A 19,928-nucleotide genomic window follows, 5' to 3' on the forward strand; every position below is an offset into this window, starting at 1 on the left:
TTTTTTTTAAATTTAATTGTTTAACCTTTTTCACATTCATAAAAATTTAAGCTTTTTTATTTTAAAAATTCATATAATTTTAATATATTTTTTAATTTGTTTTAATTATTTATAATTATTTTTATAACATCAAATTACAAAATCATTCTTTTTTATTAGGGGTATTTTGGTAATTTTTCAATTCTATCTAGTTTTACAATTTATTTTATCTATCACATCAATCAAATCTCTCACTAATTTTCATAAAACTTATCTCCAAATCCATTCATTTTACCTTCTAAATCTACTCAAAAAAATACAAAAATTCATCCACCCAAATCTACACAAATTCATCTTCATACTCTTTCTCATATCCATCCCTCCAAGGGAACACACCCTAAGGTAATGATACCTGACGAGACAATGATATATGACACTGTCACATCACACATGACATTATCAGTGTCACATCACACATGACATTATCAGTGTCACATCACACAGTCACTATCACGTGACACAACGTCAATTTGACACGTGACAAAAAAATTTATTTTAAAAAATTAAATAAAAAATACATATATGTTATAAAAAATTAAAAAAATCACGAAGTGACACATTGTATTTTTTAACTTTGTTAGTACACCGTTAACACAAATATTCTAAAACATAATGTTCCTTCTTTGAAATCTTTTATATTTAAAAAAAATCAATAACTTTGACATGCATTTATAATTTTCATAATAAACCTTTGTTTAAAGTTGACCTAATTACGAGTCAAACATGCTTAAACATAACTACTAATCTAACCCTGATTCATGGCATGTTTTGTATCTAATATCTCACTGTTCAACCTTACTATATTAGTACGTGACATTCTGATTAGTATGTTGGTCTTATGAAAACTAGTGTGAGAAAAAATATTTGATTGATCGATCAATCAACAACGTTGAATACTTGACCGGTTAGTCCATTATCTACATATCAAAAAATAATATTTCACATTGTTATTAATAACGTAATACCAAGTAAACAAATTTAACAAAATAAAATAATTAATTTTGAAAAACCTAAAATACTTAATTTTAAGAAACCTAATTGAACTGAGAAAGAACCATAAACAGAAAATAGGTGTGTTGAAGACGGCGCAAAAAACAGTGTTAGTTAGCATTTTGCAGTTTATAGTAATTGAGTGAGGTTCCGTTTGGTTTCAGGTATTTACACTAAGGGACATTTTAGGAAAAAGAAAAAGACGCGGGGGTAAACGACGACGGATGCAAAGAGGATTGTAGTGGTTAATCTGGATCTGACACGAATGATCGAACGGTGAGAAATTGGAGTGGCGTGGGCCCATGATAGAGTGGCAACTCATTCACACACACAACACAATACAACGGTCTACCTGGTTCCTTGGCTCGCTGACTCACTCACTCAGTCATCTTCTCTTACACACATACTCTCTCTCTTTCTCTTTCTATCTCCTAAACCGAACCAAAAACTAAACCAAACCTTTTATTTTTTGTAACTCATTCACTGAGTCACTTTTTCTTGGTGCGGCCTCTTTCTCTGCGTTGAGTTGCGTTCATCCCTGTTTGGTGCGGTGGGAGATTTTGGTCTTTTCGCAGCCCCATCATCAATCTCTCAATCACACGGCTCATCTCCGTCCACGTCATCTACGTCTTCTTCGTACCTTCTCCACCTTCCTCTGTCTTCCCCTTCTTCTCACTATATAACAATTTTAGGGTTTCCAAAAGCCATTCTTCGATATCGCACTGCGCAACCTTCCCTTTTCCTCTTCCGTTTCCCACCATGTCTCCGCCTCTGCCTCAATTTATCCTCCCGCGCTTCTTCTATCGCGATTCAGGTATTTTGTCCCTCGCCCTCGTGTTTCATTGCTTATCATGTTCCGTGATTATTGTTTCTAATTTAGGTTCTCTCAAATGTGTTTGTCGTTTGATTGTTGTTGTTATTGGTGGTGTTATTGTTTTGGAAAAGTCGAGACTGGTCTATTGTTTTTTGTTTTTGAATTTGTGGTATTGCGATTGTTAGGGTTTTGATTGAGATTTGTCCGTCGGGGGTTCGAGTTTTTGAATTTGGGTCGGTTCGTGAACGCGTTTTTGGCGGCACTGTGGTGTTATGTTTCATGGCAATTGAGAAGAACAGCTTTAAGGTGTCCAGGCTTGATTCCGAGTGTTCTCCTCGAAGTAGGGAAAGTATGTCCAGTGACGAAGAGGTGATTCGGCGGCGTAACTCTGCCGTGGAATCGGACGACGACGATGAGTTTGATGATGCTGACTCTGGGGCGGGGTCTGATGATTTTGATTTGCTGGAATTGGGTGAGACTGGGGCGGAGTTTTGTCAGATTGGGAACCAGACTTGCAGCATTCCGTTGGAACTGTACGATCTTACTGGCCTTGAAGATGTGCTGTCGGTGGATGTGTGGAATGACTTCTTGAGTGAGGAGGAGAGGTTTGAACTTGCTAAGTATCTTCCTGACATGGATCAAGAGACTTTTGTGCGGACCTTGAAAGATGTTTTCACTGGTTGTAACTTGCATTTTGGGAGTCCCATTAAGAAGTTGTTTGACATGTTGAAGGGTGGCTTATGTGAGCCGAGAGTTGCGCTTTACAGGGAGGGCATGAATTCTTTTCAGAAGCGACGACACTATCATCTGTTGAGGAAGCATCAGAACAACATGGTCAGCAATCTTTGTCAGATAAGAGATGCTTGGCTTAACTGTAGGGGATACAGTATTGAAGAAAGGCTCCGTGTCCTGAACATTATGAGAAGTCAAAAGAGTTTGATGTACGAGAAGGAAGATTTGGAAGTTGAATCTTCAGATGAGGAGTCTGGTGAAGGTATATGGAACAGGAAAAACAAGGATAGGAAAATTTCACAGAAAATGAGTCGCTATCCTTTTCATGGGGTGGGTTCTGGTTCAGATATCCATCCACGAGTGCGGTCAGCTGCTGTTGAACAAGAGAAGTTTGGGAAGCAAAACCCAAAAGGCATACTCAAGTTGGCTGGTTCAAAGCCACCTTCAGTCAAGGACCCAAGTGGTCGCATATCTTCTCCCTACCATGCTTTGGATGTGAACCCTGGTGTAAATGGTTCAACTTCTGCTCTTTCTCATCAGAACAAGTCAGCTGGTTATGATTCAGGGTCAATGCTCAGGATGAGAGATCCGCAGTGGAATGGTGACAACAATGAGGAGATGTCACATGGACCAACTGCCCTTCAAGATCGCAATTTATTACGTAGCAACATGATTGAAAAATCTAGTTTCCGGAAAATGGGAAAGAGGCATGACCTTCTGAGAGGTGATGAGATGGATACTGACAATTTGATGGGTCTGTCTCTGTCTTCAAGGACTGATCTGCATGGATACACTAGAAATGCCCACCAAACTTCTGATTTAAAAGTCTTCCCTGCAAAGCCATCTTCTAAGAGAGGTTTGTATGAATATTCTAGAAATGCTAAGTATCCAGAAAATGTTCAACAGTTTGTTGGTAGTGAACAGGCAAAGTCCAGATTTAGGAGTTCACAGTTACCACTTAAAGGCAGTACAGTTGACTCAGGAGATTATGATGAACTTTTTGGTAGCAATGAAACACCGGGACAGGAATTTGGTATGGATTCTTCATTTAAATATGATGATTGGTATCAAAAGGGCAAGAAATGGAAAGCAGGGAGAGAGTCTCCTGATCTTAGTTACACTCCTTTCAGATCATCCTCCCCACAGGTTAATGATAGACTTCTATCATCTGACTTCAGGGCAAAATCATTGCAGGAGAAGATCAGGGGGGCTTCTATGCAGAATGGAGGTAAAGAGACAATGCCTTTGAGGGGTAACCAGATGCTTTTAAGAAGTGAAGAGACTGAATCAGACTCATCAGAACAGTTGGGTGACGAGGAGGATGACACTCCTTTGTTACACAGCAAATATGCTTACATGGTGGGTACTGCTGCTGGCTCTCGCTCAAAATTGTTGAAGTCTCACCTAGATAAGAAGGCCAAATTTGTTACAGATTTGAAGCCAAATGTAGTAGCACCCTTCAAAAAGAAGGGTGGCTTTACAGAGCGGGGGCAGATGCATGGTGTAGATAATTACCTTTCTAAAGCAAAGAAGAAGGGTGAAATACGCAACGGCGGCCCTTTTCATAAACAGGCTGGTAAATTTATTGAAGAGAGCTATCCCTTAGGATCAGACATGCTTGATGATGGTGATGATGATTGGAGGCAGGCATACAAAGCAGGCAAAAATGGCCGTATACGAGGGGATCCTATTGGAAGGTTTGACATGCCCTCATCAAATCCATATGCAGCTGAGCGAAAGAAAAAAGGAAGAACCGACCTCGATCATTCCATTGTGAGATCTAAATATTTGCACGATTATGTTGGTGATGAGGATGACTCATTTGAAAGACGGTTGGTTGTGGATAGTAATGAAGTTGGACAAAGTAGGCATGGAAGAAAAGGACAGAAATATGTTGCTTCATATAAGGGTGATCAAAATGAGCGATCTGAGGCACCATTGCTTGGTTGCAACTCAGCATCAAAGAAGCGAAAAATAAAGGATGATGTAGATATTGGTGGAAGAGATGAAGATGGCAATTTTCTGTCAAACACCCTAACAGATGATTTGACATACTCAAAAAGAAAATCAAAGAAAAAAATAGAGGTTGAGAGGATTAGTTCAGAAATGGATAATTCTGATTTGCGTCTTACTGATATGGGGACAGCAGAGAGAGAACAGGAAACCAAGCCACAGAAAAAGACATTCACTTTGATCACACCAACAGTGCATACTGGATTTTCGTTTTCTATCGTACATCTTCTTTCAGCAGTTCGCCTGGCAATGATTAGTCCACATGCTGAAGACAGTCTAGAAGTTGGGAAACCTAGAGAAGAACTGAACAAAGCACAGGAAGGCACTGCGAACGGTGATCTTTCTAACAATAAGATTGATGCCAATGGTGAGTCTGGTGACCCTCTGAGCATGCTGTCTCTTACTGTTCAGGAGATTGTTAATCGTGTGAGATCAAATCCTGGTGATCCCTGCATTCTCGAGACACAAGAACCACTTCAGGATTTGGTCAGAGGGGTTCTGAAGATATTTTCTTCAAAAACAGCACCCTTGGGAGCAAAGGGTTGGAAGGTCTTAGCTGTTTATGAAAAATCTTCCAAAAGTTGGTCATGGACTGGCCCAGTTATTCATAATTCAGCTGACCATGATACCATTGAGGAGGTGACTTCTCCCGAAGCTTGGGGTCTTCCTCATAAGATGCTTGTCAAGTTGGTTGATTCCTTTGCCAATTGGTTGAAATGTGGTCAGGAAACTCTTCAACAAATAGGAAGTCTTCCAGCTCCACCTTTGGCATTGATGCAAGTCAACCTTGATGAGAAGGAAAGGTTTAGGGATCTGAGGGCTCAAAAGAGTCTCAACACCATAAGCCCTAGTTCAGAGGAAGTTAGGGCTTATTTTCGTAAGGAGGAGGTTCTTAGGTACTCGATTCCCGACAGAGCATTTTCCTATACAGCAGCTGATGGTAAAAAATCTATTGTGGCACCTTTGAAAAGAGGTGGTGGTAAGCCAACATCAAAAGCCCGAGACCATTTTATGTTGAAACGTGATCGCCCACCCCATGTCACAATTCTTTGCCTTGTAAGAGATGCAGCAGCTAGGTTACCTGGAAGTATTGGCACTAGAGCAGATGTTTGTACTTTGATTCGAGATTCTCAATACATTGTTGAAGATGTTTCTGATGCTCAAATTAACCAAGTAGTTAGTGGAGCCTTGGATAGATTGCATTATGAACGTGATCCTTGCGTACAATTTGATGGGGAAAGGAAATTATGGGTTTACTTGCATAGAGAAAGAGAAGAAGAAGATTTTGAGGATGATGGGACTTCATCCACAAAGAAATGGAAGAGGCAGAAAAAGGATACCGCAGATCAATCTGATCAAGGAACAGTAACTGTCGCTTGTCAAGGGATTGCGGAACAAAGTGGATATGATTTGTGCTCAGATCTCAATGTGGATCCACCACCATGCACTGATGATGATAAGGGAATGGAACTTTTGTCTGCCGATGCAAGGCTGAATGAAGAGGCCCATGTTGATGTCAATCTTGCTTCTGAAGAAGGCAACGCTTGCGATGGTAATTCAATGGCCTGGGAGTCTCTTGGTTTAAATCCTACTCGAGAATTATGCCAAGAAAACTCAACAAACGAAGATTTTGATGATGAATCCTTTGGTAGAGAAAGGCCTGTTGGACTATTAAGTGCAAGCTTGTTGTGAAGAATTATACAGGTAATTGTTTACCTCGTTTTGACATTATTTTGGTTGTATATTCCTCTTTGCCTTTTGGCTACTTGTTTTCTGAAATATCATAACTCCCTTGTCTATGGCACACTGAGACATTAGTTATTCTTAAAGATAAAAGACATTAGAGATGTTTATTGGGTTGGTTGAGAGAAATAAAATTGAAATAGAATACGGTTTCTTGGTATTTTTTGTTACATAAAGGATATTCAATTTTTTCCTCAAATATTCATCCATCTATGCCTTTTTCTTTGTGCAGGCTTTTGGTCCTCCGGCACTTGAGTTCGGTCATCCTGGCTGTAGCACTGTTGCTTGTATATAATGCAGGCACAGTATCTTTGTATATTGATTTGATAGCAAAGAAATAGAATAGAATGTGATCTTGTTGAAGATCGTAGAATTGGTTAGGTTAGTTGGATGCTTTTAACGGCTTTACATCCCCCATAAATAATACCTTTTGGGTTTAAATTTCTAATGATTTAAAGTTAGCTTCTTGTGTGATGGATCAAGGAGCGCGATGTGGCGTTGTTGTATTGCATCGCAGTATTCTTATTTTATCTGTAGATATGACTCAATTAAGACATGATGTCAGAACATCCAATAAATCTGTTCATCAAAATGAACAGGACAAAATATTAATTACACTCAGATCGAAAACATAAGACGTTATTTCTCATTGCTTGATTCGTATTTTCATTGCTTGGATGATTTTGTCTTGAGATTCACATATTGAATATAACACTGGTATTTGCACTCAGGTGTCCATATGAATGTAAATAGTTTCTATGCCGTTCAAATTACCAAGTAGAGATGGCGGGATAATAACTTTTCGTGTTAGGTTGTTCACAAATTCAACTGTATGAATGATATTTTGATTTATTTTTAATTTATTATTTTAATTATTATTAAATCATTATATCATAATATTACAAAAAATTAAAATAGATAACTGAAGAAAATTAAAATAGATAATTGAAAAGTGATTGGAGTGATGAATTAAAAGTGATTAAAAAAAATGATCAAAATATCATTATTTTTATTAAAGGTACGGATGCTTTAGTTTGTAGAACATGTTTTGCTTAGATCTAAGTTTAATGTATAGTTGAATTATCATGGGCTTCTGATTACAATTAATTTTAAAACGTTGACCTGTATGGTAATTTACAAACGAAAAACAATTCTTATCGAATTTGAGAAGCTAAATAGTTGCCACAACATTATGTTTTTTTTATTTTGTATATAATATAAGGAGAAATCAAGCTACTCGTCACTCGAAAGAAGTTATTTATACTAATCTTTTGTTTTCTCTAGTGTGTAAGTGGTAATGATAAAAGATAGAGGGTCAGGAAGTAATTGAAACTGAAAAGAAAAAGAGATTGTTTTAAGAAAATAACGTTTTTTATATTAATTTATTATTAATAACTTTATTTATTTATTGAAAGATAGGAGACGCATTTATAGGGAAGCAAGCAATCATAACTAGTTTTTTTGCGGGTATTTGACGTGAAGTGTTAAGCTCTAGTGAAAAGAATGTGAGGCTCTAATAAGAAGGATGACGAGAAGGACGCCATCGTGTATATGTAAAGGAACATTAAGTGTTAAATAACATTAATATCAATTACAAATTAAATATAAGTCAATATTTGACAATAGTTTACCTAAGCATATTTGACGATGCCTCAAAATATAAGTGAATATGCTGTCCGTGTATAATTCTCACACCAATTAGTTTAGTTGATTACCACACCTGTCAAATGAACGAGTGTTAAAAAAGAAAAACAGAGGTATAGAAAAGTATATATACTAAAGTTCTATGGAGTGTTAAAAAAGGGCTAATCAGTGTTTCATAAAAATATTTCCTAATCCGTAGATAGAAATTAATTTTTCCGTAACATAAAGATTAACCAAAGAAGTTTTACTCTTTCCAGCAAAAAGTCTTCTCCTAACTGACCACAAACAGAATGAACACAAGATGCCTAAAAACAAACAGCTACTACTAACTGTGGTAGACCTTGGTAAGGTAACGTGGAGTTTGTTAACCTGAAACAAAAGGTACAGAGTATTCCAACCAGAAGCTGCAGCTTTTTCACAGACAGGCATAATCTGGGACCCAGTTATCTGTACCAAACCCAACACAACCTTGGACAGTTAGTTGTTCCCTTGACCGTACACTCAATTATGAAGAGAATTATTTGGTCACATGTTACCAGCCTGTACAAGCCCTAGCTTTGGTTTTTGTCTCTCATTCCTGACAAAAACCCTATTTAGGCCAACCACCAAAGCAAATTCCCTTATCTGTTTAGGCACCCACATATGAAATGTTACCCTCATGCTCATCTTATCCTGCTTTGTCTCAGCGTACTCTTGTGTACTGCGTGTCTCCCACTACTAATTTATTACAAAATCCATCGGTGTGCCAATGTCAAAAACTAATACAAACACCCCCAAAAATCATATTAATGTAGTGCGTACCAATCTCAAAATGACATGAATGACATAGGTTACTGTAGAAAAGGGTAACCTTTTACATATTCCGGCTTCTTTTTTTTTCCTTTTTCATCTATTTTTCAAAAAATAAAATAAATGAATATATATTTGTATGCAATTACATCTGAACAATATGCTATTTACAGAATTCCGACTGTCCCTAGTTAATAGCAGTAAGAGGAACTCTGGAATCTCTCACTGATTGAGCGGCTTCATATGCCCCGAGGTGTTTAACATCTCCATTTGCATGTTTTGGAGATCTTGCATCCCAGAATGCCCTCAACAACTCCTCAAACGATGGGGTTCTTAGTTCTTCTATGGAAGAAACACTAGGCAAATTGAAGAGTCTCTTTCTTGGTGTTGAACAAGATGGTTCATCGACCTGTATGGCAGTTATTTAAACATGAAAAATTAGAAAGAAGTAACCAGTGAATATTGTCGATGCTAAAACATACTATACTTGGGTCCTTAAGTCTCTTTCTTACCACGTATTCGTTGAGAAGACATTCCCCTGCATGTTCAGTTATCTCTACAATTTTGTCGTAATGACCACCCTTCAGTTCTCTCAAATCACCACAGCAAGGAATAATCATAGAGTTCAGATTCCCACAAGCTTCATGATCAAGTTGCAACGAATCTGCAAGTGTTTTTAACTTGTCAGATGACATTTATGGTATTATCTAAACCTAGGCAACAATGATGATGCATTAATAACGCAAAATACTGACGATCAATGGATGAGTTAATATCTTTGTTTGCTATTCCTGCATCTTCAAGTGTAGTTGTCACGGCACTTGAGAAACGAGAACGTAGAGTTTGATTAGCTTCAATTCCTCCCCTGGCCATATAGCAATGTCAAAATAGGTTAGAAAAATGTGTTGTCTTTTGACTGTTTACATTTTTATTGGGGAATACAAGACCTACCTAACAATAGTATCCACAGAAGCAGCATTTCTCTTCTCCAGACCAAGCAAAGACTCTTGAGCTTTTCTCCATTGTTGTGAACCTACTTTTGCCTTGTTGAGGCTGCAGTAGTTTTTGTTCAGTACAGGAATCGCTAAATAGAAGAGAATTGTAGACTGGAAATACAATATGCATTCTGCTAGCTCATACATACCAGATTTGAAGAACCTCCACAAGGTCTTTCTTCCCATGTTCTACAGCAGATGTATCTTCCTGATAGTTGGATTCTGTTTTTTCCATATGAACTCTCCATTCTGTCTTCACAGAAGAAGTGGAATCCTGCATGGTTAATGCTTCTTGCCGCAGTTTACTGGTTCTACAGTTTGCACTTTCTCGAAGATCATTGACTGCCATTTGAACCTGGCATGAAAAATATCAAAAGAGACGTTTCATTGTAAGTACTCGTGGACGTCCTAACAGGTAAATTTAGCATGTTTAAAAAGCAAAGGTTACCAATTGTTTCTTTCTTGCATTTGAACTTGCTAGCATTTCTGCCACTTTCTCCAATAGTTGTTTTTCTTCATAGGCAGTACACTCCTAAGACCCAGCAAAGAATGAGAATCATCAAAGGTTGGAAAAGAAAATGAGTGTAAACCATATCAAACCATGCTTTAAGCAATTCTCAGAAAAGAAGGTGCTGCAATCACCTCAAACTTCTTCTCAAGTTCACCCAATTTCTGATCATTTACAAATTGTGCTTCTTCCACAATTTGCGTCAGACTAGATGCATGCCTGTCTATTGTCTCAAAAAATTTCACCGTTATTTTAGAAACCGCACGTGTAGTCTCTACTGCTCTAGCATGCGCCTGAATTAAAAATAGCAGAAAATTCAGGATCTCTGTCACAGAAATTCAGTCAAAAAACTAAAAATAACAAACCTCTTGTTGTTGACGAGCATAAGCTGTTAAATTGGCCTCTTGCTTGTGAAGACTACTTTGAAGATCATTTAGTAACGAATCAGCTTCTAAGGCAATTCCTTTAAAAAGCTGAACCACATAACTTAAGTTAAAAAGGGCCAGAAATCTTAATTAATCAACTTTAAGGTCAAAGACAACTTACATCCTCCAAGGCAGATGAATGCTTGGCTACTTCAGATTTCAGATCATCGTAAGTTAACTGGTTATTTACTTTAAGCTCCTCAGCTAAATCATCCAGAGCTTTGATACCAGAACCATACATGTTTTTCAACTTTCCTACTCGTTCTCTAAGATCTTCAGTAGCCTTCAAAATCATACCAAAATGAAATTCATAAATCTGAAAACTGAAGTTTAGCAAATGAATACAAGTGCATCCTTTGTTAACCCACCTTTGCTTTCATTGATACAAAAGACTGCATATCTTCATCCATGTCCTTCAGTTGCTGCTCTTGATGCATTACTGAAGCTGAAACTGTCTTGTGCAAAACTTCAAGTTGTTGAGCTAACTGAGACTGGAATTTCTGGATAAGTATTCTATTTCCCTCTTCAATTCTATCCTTCCGTTCTGAAGGTTGGAAAAGGCAATTTCATCCCTGATGTCAGAACCACATGCTTCTCCAATTTTAGAAAACCACTAGAGAATCGTACTCACCAATTTTAGAAAACAGGTTTGACACATCTGATGCAGCATTCTCAAGCTCTGCTCGTAGTTCAATAGCACGCTCCACAAGTTCTTTCTCTGGAGAAGGCATGAAAAGTTGTTAAAATCAAAAGATTGGAAGTATAATGCTCTACACGTGTAACAATATTCAACTAATGCTCTACACGTGTATTGAAAGATTGGAACTATGACTGAAGGCATGAAACAAGTAGCATTTTGAACCAACCCAGAAAACGTAAAGAACACAAGTGGCACAATTACTAACCAGATTTTAGGAGATTTGATATCAAAAATTCCTTTTCCTTAATTGTTGCATTTGCTTGTTTGTGCCTCTCCTCAAGATCAAACAGCGACTGCTCAGTTTCTTCTAGACTTTTCTGAAAATACAGATGTCAGAAGTAAGTTCAATTCTTGATTAGATAAAAAGTCCAGAACTAAAGAATGCAGTTAAGCACAGTCACTTTTACCTCAGTTTTCTCAAGTTTAATACTTAATTCAGCAGTCAAAAGTTGCTGAGCATTGTAGAGTTCTTGAAGCTCCATCAATTGCTACACACATATGGCCAGTTCATGCTTCAAAAGCTAAGTAATCAATAGACATAACAAATGTGGTAGTGTAATTAATAATGGCATATACCTTATCCTTAGACTCTCCGTCTAGTTCCATGCGTTCTATCTTCTCAGCCATTGCCTAGAAAACATAGTAAAAATTTAAGATTAGGAATGTTTCCAGAATTATAACAGAATTCATATTTAAACACTTATAAGGAAACCTTCTTTTCTGCTTCTTCATGAAGGTAGCGATCACGTGGTATATAGATTCCATTCTTCTCTCTTGCTGCATACACCTCTGTTTAACATAGAAAGAAAAAACATTACATTTCAGCACTGAACCGTCAGATAGGGAAAGAAAGAGAGAGAAACAACCAGCAGACTATTTCTCTATTTAGAGAAAAAGAGCACAAAGAAAAAACAAAGAGACATAAGCTACATTAATATGGAACAGTCAACAACCTTGTTTTAGTCTGTCAATTTCAGAATACAAATCCTTAATCATTGCAGATTTCATCATTTTCTGATTAATCTGAAAAAACAATCAACGTTAAACTATTAGAAATTATCTGCTGCCTGCTAAAAGGAGCAAAAGGTTGATAAAAAACGAAGGAGCAACTATAAAAGATCACCTCTGGTTTGTTCTTGATATTTTTTGCACGGTGTGCATAATCCAAGGTACTAAGGGTTTCTTCCAGACAGTGAATGGAAGGTGATATTGTTGCAATAATGCATGTTTTGGTTTTACCACCCAAGGAATCCCTCAACAATCTGGTTAATTTGCTATCCCTGATATAGTAAGATATATCTTAATAATAAAACCAAAAATAATCAAAAAATGAAAGAGATTTGACTAGAAAAGTTGCAGTTACTCATACCTATATGGAACATGACCTGAGTGCTCAACTAGAGCATTAATCACTCTACCAAGTGTAAGCAAGCTTTTATTAATCTCCCCAGCCTCCCTTGCTCTACTCTGCAAGTATTTTGTTTTTTCATAGTGAAGCTCCAAATTTATGATTTTTCAGACAAATGCCATAGAACGAAGAGGCAGAGGTGATGCCAGCAGTGAAAAACACTAAATAAATAGACAAGGCCCAAATGGTAATTCAACTTCAGATATACAGTGAAGCAATATTAACACAATTATGACATTATCAATATTCTTACATCCTGACAACAATAAGTTATCTCGCATGAAGTATGCCAAATAAGGAGTTTTTCACATTTTTACCATTTATATGCATGTGCCAACATTTAATCATCTGTACCTCTCTCGCACCAGATCGTGAAATATTCTCAGAGCCTGCAAGATCCACAAGATTTAGCTTCCCACATTTAATCATTTCCTCCCCCTCTGGCGTGCATTCCTTAATGTGAATTGTGATAGAAAATATGGAGTGAGAACGACTGCTTTGTTTGTTGAGAAGAGTCTCAGCTGTACGCCTCTTTGCAGAACCCTTTTCCAATATCTTGTAAATTTCATTTGCAGTGCAAACAATCTCTTCTTCCAAACCCCTAACAAAAACACCCCCCTTCCCGTCCTCCATTAGAGCAATTGGTTTCCTAGACTTGTCATCTATAAATTTTGTTGTCTCCTCAGGGGCCAAAAGATCAGTTATTTCCTCGTTGTAAAGCTCTAGAAACGTTACTTTCATGTTATACTCAGCATTTTGAGCTTCCAATATATCAAAAATCTGTTTCACGGCTCTCGGGATGACACCAGCATCACTCGGAAATTCACCATTCTGCAGAATCAAGCAACAAAGAAAGAAACAGATTTCAATACAAATCAATGAGAAAATAACATAGAGTTTATTAGGTGACATGAATAACCTTCTTTCTTCCACCTCCTTCCATTGTGTAAGTCTTCCCTGTCCCGGTCTGTCCATACGCAAAAATAGTGCAGTTATAACCCTCGAGCACTTCATACACAATAGGAGACACGGCCTGCTCATACAGTTCTTTCTGTTGAGAGTTAGGACCAAACACCTACGCCAAAATAAACCAAAATCAGTATAATCGCACGGTAGAATCTTATCCATATCATGAATCATGATTACGATTGATAAGAGAGTAGGAGCATAATAATGTCACAATAATTAAAGAACTTCAAAATCAAAATTTAATTCCTGAACGTTGTTGTCTTATGGAAATCTGAAAGTACATTTAATGAAATTCTCTCTCCTAACTCGAGCCTTCAATTCATAAGCCATTCAATTTACAACAACACTTTCTTATCTTCAATTCAAAGAACATAACAATAACTAAAGAAAAAAGAAAAACGCAGAAAACCTTGTCAAACGCGAAGGTTCTGTCGATCTGTTTGTTGGCGATGCTCTGAACAGCTGAAACCTCCCGTCTACCTTCGTTACACGATATTACAACCGGCGTGTGCAGCCTCATTTCATCTTCACTCAACGGCCTACAAAAACGACATCGATTCCATTTTATTTCATTTTTCACTCTCGGAGTCGTAAAACGCTAAACAAGCTCAATGACCGAGTCGGCGCCGAGTTAGAGCGAGTCAAACTCACCTACACCGTACGAGGACCTGCACATTGACGCCTTTGTCCTTATCATACTTGTTGTGACTGTTGGAATTCGAATCCGCAGATCGCAGATCTCGCACCGGCTTATCGCTGGAACGCGGCGTCTGCGACGGCGACAACGGTATCATTCCGCCTCCTCCCCTTCTCTGCTGCGCCTCCATTGCAATTCCACCTTCTAAATCGGCGCGGCGAATCGCGATCAGTGAAACACTTCTCCCGGCGTCCTTTCGCTTCGTGCGATTTCCGGTGCGATCCGCGAGACGGAATAGTGAATGTGTGAGAGTGAGGCTGCGAAGAGAAGAGTGAAATGTGCGGATCGAGAAGGAAGTGTAATCTGCTGCGGAGTTGAAATCGGAACTTACAGTGTGCCGGCCTTCTAGTGTGTTCTGTTTCAAACGGAACTTCACGTGAGAAATCGTGGAGTCAAAGACTGTTCACATAACACACAACACAACCAATGCCTTTAAGATATTTCTTACTATTTTTTTAATGCTTAATGTATATATCTGATAGTATCAAGAGAGAGTATCTATTTTGGGAGTAAAAAAAAAAAAAAAAAAGTGGTGTAATTAAACAAAAGTAAACTATTTATATTAAAAAAAGGAAAATGGAAATTGAATTTGAAGACCGTTAAGGGGCGTTTGAAAATAAGTGACGGAAAGTTACCGGGGGGAAGAGTGGGGATGACGGCGTCTATGTGGGACGTTTCTGGTATCATATCATCCGACCGTTATAAAGAGGAGAGAAAAATTATTAACATTTTCTTTTGAATTTTTTTGAATTACAAATTTCTCTTTCTAATTATTTTGTAAGTGCGCTTAGATTGGGGATTACAATTGCTTTAAGAAGAAGTAGGTCCCTTAATCAGTGTTTTAGAAGTAGGTTTTTCTTGCGCTTATTGCGTGAAGTTATTATTAGTATTATGATATGATTCTACAAAAAATGTTCCTATCACTGAGGAGGAAAGCACGCGACATGCGCATGGACCCACTGCATGATTGGTTGCTTACAAGGAAATTAAATTACCCAGTGATTATTTTTCAAAATTGAAGAGAAAGTATCCGATTTCAAACATAATATTATAGACCATAAAACATTCATTTTCAATGTAACTGATACACTTGTTACACGAAGGACCAAATTAAAGTGTAAAAAAGTAGCAGTAGGAAACTAAATTATTAACCCTTTCCACTACTGAAAGTAATATGGTGCATTATTCAAGTATTGATCCTCTTTGCACCTCATATATTTAATTCACTTCATTAATTATAGCAATATGAAAGTTAAGAATCAATGGAAGGTGAAGTCTATACTTAGTCATATATTTATAAATATTATTGATGTTTTTTATAGTAAGTGGAATAACAAATTTATAGAATGATATATTATACTTGTTTATGTAGTATGAATTTGATTTTATCTTTAATTAACGTGAGATAATGTAGTAAAATATAATTAAGTAATTGATAATGTTGAAATGTTGTCTTTGAATGCATAGATAAAGTGAAAAATGTTAGAGGGAGAAGGAAGTTTGGTGAGTGAGGAAAGAAAAGACAGAGTGGGGTTAGTATTGAGGTATAGTAGTGATACAAGTTGCCCCACTTGATAGAGTGAGTCACATGCCATTTGGTTTATGTGATTCCATCTTCCATTCCTTTTTTCTTCTTTTCGTTTCTTATACTTCCTTCTAATTTTGTTGCTTCACACCAAATTCATATCAATCACTAAGATTTTTGTGTCTAGCTAGCACATCATTTGAAAATTTAGATAAAAATTTAAAGAAAAAGATGTTTCTTTCATTCACAATGTTCAGACTATGTTTCAAAGTAAATCATCGTCCAAACAAATCACAATTATGGCTTCCCTTTTATCCTACCCTTTCCCTTTCTCGAAAACATGGGCACAACTAAACTGGTAAATGCACACTAAATACTTTTCTATATATTTTTAGTTGTCTCGGTATATTAAATAGATGATTTAAGAATGTATACAATTTTATTTATTATTTATTCAGTAATAAATATTACTTAGTTTATTGATTTCACTTTATAATACTTTAATTTATGAATGAAATTAATGCTTATCGAACAACTGTCACCCCTTATTGTAACAGTCTAACTTGACATTATCATGGCCTGCATCCTACAAAAGAAAAACACGGCCTGCAACGTTGTTTATCCCGAAAATGACTCCAAACCATCAAGGGAGGGACCATTTTCACACCTAAGATTAAGATTGATTCAAAGTCCCAAAAACTTTAAGGTTGACTCAACTCAAATTATAATCCTAACTAAATTTTATAAAACTAATTTATGAATACAGAGATCGAGAAAGAACAAAAAATATATAAATATCGGTCGAAGAAATTATTATAGTCCAGTAATTATTACTAAATTAAAAATTATAATCAATAATCAGAATATAATGTAAGAGTCTAAGAGTTCAAACGCTACAATTATATTCCACTCGATCTTTGTGACAAAATAATTGATACCATTTGTAACAAAAATCAAATCAGATCATGTGAAAAAAAGGAAAGTTACAGCATAAAGTTATCTCATGTGTAGTTAAAGGTGTGTATATATTGATGCAGAATCCACCACTTTTTCTGGTTAGAACATGGTCCATTATTCCCAACCAAAGTACTAAAGTGATACGATTATGTATAAGAATACTATCCTTAAATATTTAAACTTGAAACATACTCTATCTGTGTCTATGCTTGGTATGTACGGCGTTGTTCCTTTTAATATGCTGAAGAGGTAGATGCTTCTTCTCTGACATGAACACATGACCAGGTTCTCATTGTTTCCTCCTCCAAAATTTGGTCTCTACCCTTTGCCATTTTTGCAAACATAACCAAACTTTCAATGTCATGTTTGCTCTCTGAAAGTTCCCAAATCAATACCAACAACCACAATGTCCCGTATTCCTTCAAATTACGCAAGATAGTTATTAAGTAAATTTTCCAAAATACTTCAACCGTACTACAAACGTAAATTCTCATAACCTGCCAATAAAATTAAAAATACACCCCAAAAGAATGCATAGAGATATTTCTAAGAATAAACTAGGACTCCTTAGAATTTTCTCAAAACTTTTAATACAAGGAAACTAAGCCTTTGATTTTATTATTTATTTGAACTTTATTCTGTTATGGCAACAGCACGATCACAAATACTGTGAAAATATTATTTCGTGGAGCAATAATACTAGTAGCGTTCAAAATATTAAAAATAATAAAAGTAATGTTAAAATTTAATGTCATGAATAGGCTTTGCACAAACGTTTAATATTTTATTTGAAAATAAGTATTTGGTGTATAGAATAGAATCGAAGGGTTATTTGAAATTGACCAGGTAAATTGCAATTGAAGGGACACACACAAACACAATAAGTAACATTAAAAAAAAAGTATTGGTTCAATTATTTTGGTTTGGAAGAAGTTGATGAAGTTGGAAGCATGGGTTTCATGGGACAAATATGTAAATTGAGTAATGGTGCTCCATGTGCTAACATCTTTTTAACACACAGAATGTACACTTTAAAGAAAAATTGGTCCCATTTTTTTTTCTCAATTTATACCCTCACCTGATTTTTATTTTTTATTTTTACATGAAAAGGCTTGCTATTCTAGGTTACCACACACACATTATCTTTGGTTGAAATTAATTATGTAATTCAATTAAAACTATTTGTATTATAGTAATAAATTCACAATGAACTAATTACATTTAAAGGTTAACTAATTTTATATTAATTAAAAAAATTAATCATAATCCATAACACTTAATTTCCAATAAGAGTAACATCAATAATAATTTTAATTCAGAAATATAAAAGTATACATCTATCTATCTCTCTCCCTATATTTATATAAACATAATTAAATTCAATGAAAAGCTTCAATTATAAATAGGTGAAATTTATTTATGTTTTAGTAATAAACATGACATAAATTAATAAATATAAAATAAAATGTTAAGTGTAGAGTTTGATAGCAAACCACTTAGTTTGGAGAGAGAAGAAACATAAATGAATTCGTTTTTCTCATTTTGCAATTTTTCAATTAAAATTAAATTGATTCATTTTCCTAACGCCGTCAACTGCCGGCATTAAATAAAGAGATAAGGTAGTAATATATATTAGGCTAACATAAATATTTAATTACTTATTGTGTTAACAAAATTATTACTTTACAATAAATGTTTTTAATATTATTTTTTACTTTGAATTTCTTTTAAACTGGACACTAGTCTCACATTATTATGATGATTATTAACTCAACAAATTTTAAGAATTTTAATTTAAATACCAATGTTGAAGTGTTTTTCTCAACTAAAAGTTTTAGGCCGTGGTAAATTAAATAAAATGAATGGTTGAAAAGTATGTTTTTAAATAACGAATTCTAAAGTAAAAATTATTTTTAACTTAAAAACTGATTTATATTTTTTTATAATTTTTCTCATGCACATTTAATCAAATTACAATAGGTACTTATAATGCTCTCTTTTTTCTCGTACTGATCAAGATATTTCACATAACACCTGGAAGCAAAGACCAAAAGGTAAACCAACGTTACATGCAATAGTTTTGTTATTGCTTTTATATAAAACATTTTTCATGGCCTTCACAGGGCATTAATAATAATAATAATTTTATAGAAGCATAACACTATTTTAGAGTCAATTAGCATTACTCTTACAAATACTTTAATCTTTAAAAAATATTCTCATAATAACTTTTTTTCGTTCAACACGCTAACTATTTTCTAAGTCACCCATGACTAAAGTAGTGGCAAGACAAATTTAATGACAATATTACATTTTTAATAAACTAATTAAAAATTATAAAATTAATGTGACTACAAATTATTATATTAATATGAGCGTTTGTGACTTAAGTACTTAAATTTATTACCTTCGAAACTTCTGAAACTTAAAGGGTAAAAGAACACTCTCATCATTTACAAATCTCACCCAATGGTCTTTGAGCTTAAAAGCCCCATAACACTATTATTGTAAGAAAAAAATCTTCATTTCTTTGGGGCTTTTATCTTTCTTCTGTTAGGCTTTGGACTTTGTTCCCTTTGTAACTCAACTCACATTAATAACCAGAGCATTTCTTCCTGCACCATCTTTTTTCTTCCTGCAGCTCCATAAAATATTTTATACTATCTTACTCTTGAATAAAACATATTAAAATTCCTAAACTAGAGAGGTACAGGAAAAAAAAAAAGAGTAGAGGAAGAAATGACCTAATAACTGTTTGGTTGTGAACAAATTAAAAAGAGAAAAACACGATGAAATCAATTTTTATTATTTTGTAGGAATATTGTGAAGCGGTTAAATTCGTATTAATATTTAAGTTTTTTTAATGTATTATATTGAGTATGTTATGGTGTCTATAAATTACAATGCGTTATTATTATTTTCATCAAACCCTTTTGTTTTTTTTTTTTTTATGTATTATATTGTGTATGTTGTGGTGTCC

The 19,928-nt window shown here is 35.4% G+C and overlaps 2 protein-coding genes across 3 annotated transcripts; one reads left to right on the top strand and one right to left on the bottom strand.

Annotated features, from left to right (window-relative positions):
- Positions 1–1,423: 1,423 nt before the first annotated feature.
- LOC114185398 (nuclear factor kappa-B-binding-like protein) lies at positions 1,424–6,980 on the top strand. Its single transcript, XM_028073101.2, has 3 exons — positions 1,424–1,843; positions 2,029–6,292; positions 6,564–6,980. Exon 2 carries the CDS (start codon positions 2,123–2,125, stop codon positions 6,278–6,280), a length of 4,158 nt encoding a protein of 1,385 aa, XP_027928902.1. The 5' UTR covers positions 1,424–1,843; positions 2,029–2,122; the 3' UTR covers positions 6,281–6,292; positions 6,564–6,980.
- Positions 6,981–8,734: 1,754 nt separating this feature from the next.
- Positions 8,735–14,892, bottom strand: LOC114185127 (kinesin-like protein KIN-5D). 2 transcript variants are annotated; one of them, XM_085673891.1, is made up of 23 exons: positions 14,798–14,886; positions 14,421–14,723; positions 14,179–14,308; positions 13,720–13,875; positions 13,155–13,631; positions 12,762–12,859; positions 12,516–12,672; positions 12,346–12,415; positions 12,105–12,181; positions 11,969–12,022; positions 11,800–11,880; positions 11,598–11,709; positions 11,324–11,410; positions 11,061–11,236; positions 10,814–10,975; positions 10,633–10,740; positions 10,402–10,560; positions 10,208–10,291; positions 9,909–10,114; positions 9,716–9,817; positions 9,520–9,629; positions 9,277–9,428; positions 8,735–9,173 (listed from the first exon to the last, which is right to left on the bottom strand). In XM_085673891.1, the coding sequence occupies exons 2-23, from the start codon at positions 14,594–14,596 to the stop codon at positions 8,952–8,954; spliced, it is 3,156 nt and encodes a 1,051-aa protein (XP_085530017.1). In that variant the 5' UTR covers positions 14,597–14,723; positions 14,798–14,886; the 3' UTR covers positions 8,735–8,951. The 2 variants fall into 2 exon arrangements, with proteins under 2 accessions (XP_085530017.1, XP_027928461.1); XM_028072660.2 differs by having other exon boundaries at positions 14,421–14,892.
- Between the last annotated feature and the right edge of the window lie 5,036 nt (positions 14,893–19,928).

Source organism: Vigna unguiculata, chromosome 5 (genome assembly GCF_037176805.1).
Source record: "Vigna unguiculata cultivar grain cowpea cultivar isolate G323 ecotype 2 chromosome 5, ASM3717680v1, whole genome shotgun sequence".
NCBI lineage: Eukaryota > Viridiplantae > Streptophyta > Magnoliopsida > Fabales > Fabaceae > Vigna > Vigna unguiculata.

Excerpts from the sequence above, each read along its gene's own strand:
- LOC114185398 (XM_028073101.2), top strand. The coding sequence starts at position 2,123 with ATGGCAATTGAGAAGAACAGCTTTAAGGTGTCCAGGCTTGATTCCGAG.
- LOC114185127 (XM_028072660.2), bottom strand. The coding sequence starts at position 14,596 with ATGGAGGCGCAGCAGAGAAGGGGAGGAGGCGGAATGATACCGTTGTCG. Across the intron at positions 13,632-13,719 it reads AAGGAGGTGGAAGAAAGAAG|AATGGTGAATTTCCGAGTGA; the intron begins GTTATTCATGTC and ends TTGATTCTGCAG. Across the intron at positions 9,174-9,276 it reads GTCTTCTCAACGAATACGTG|GTCGATGAACCATCTTGTTC; the intron begins GTAAGAAAGAGA and ends ACTGCCATACAG.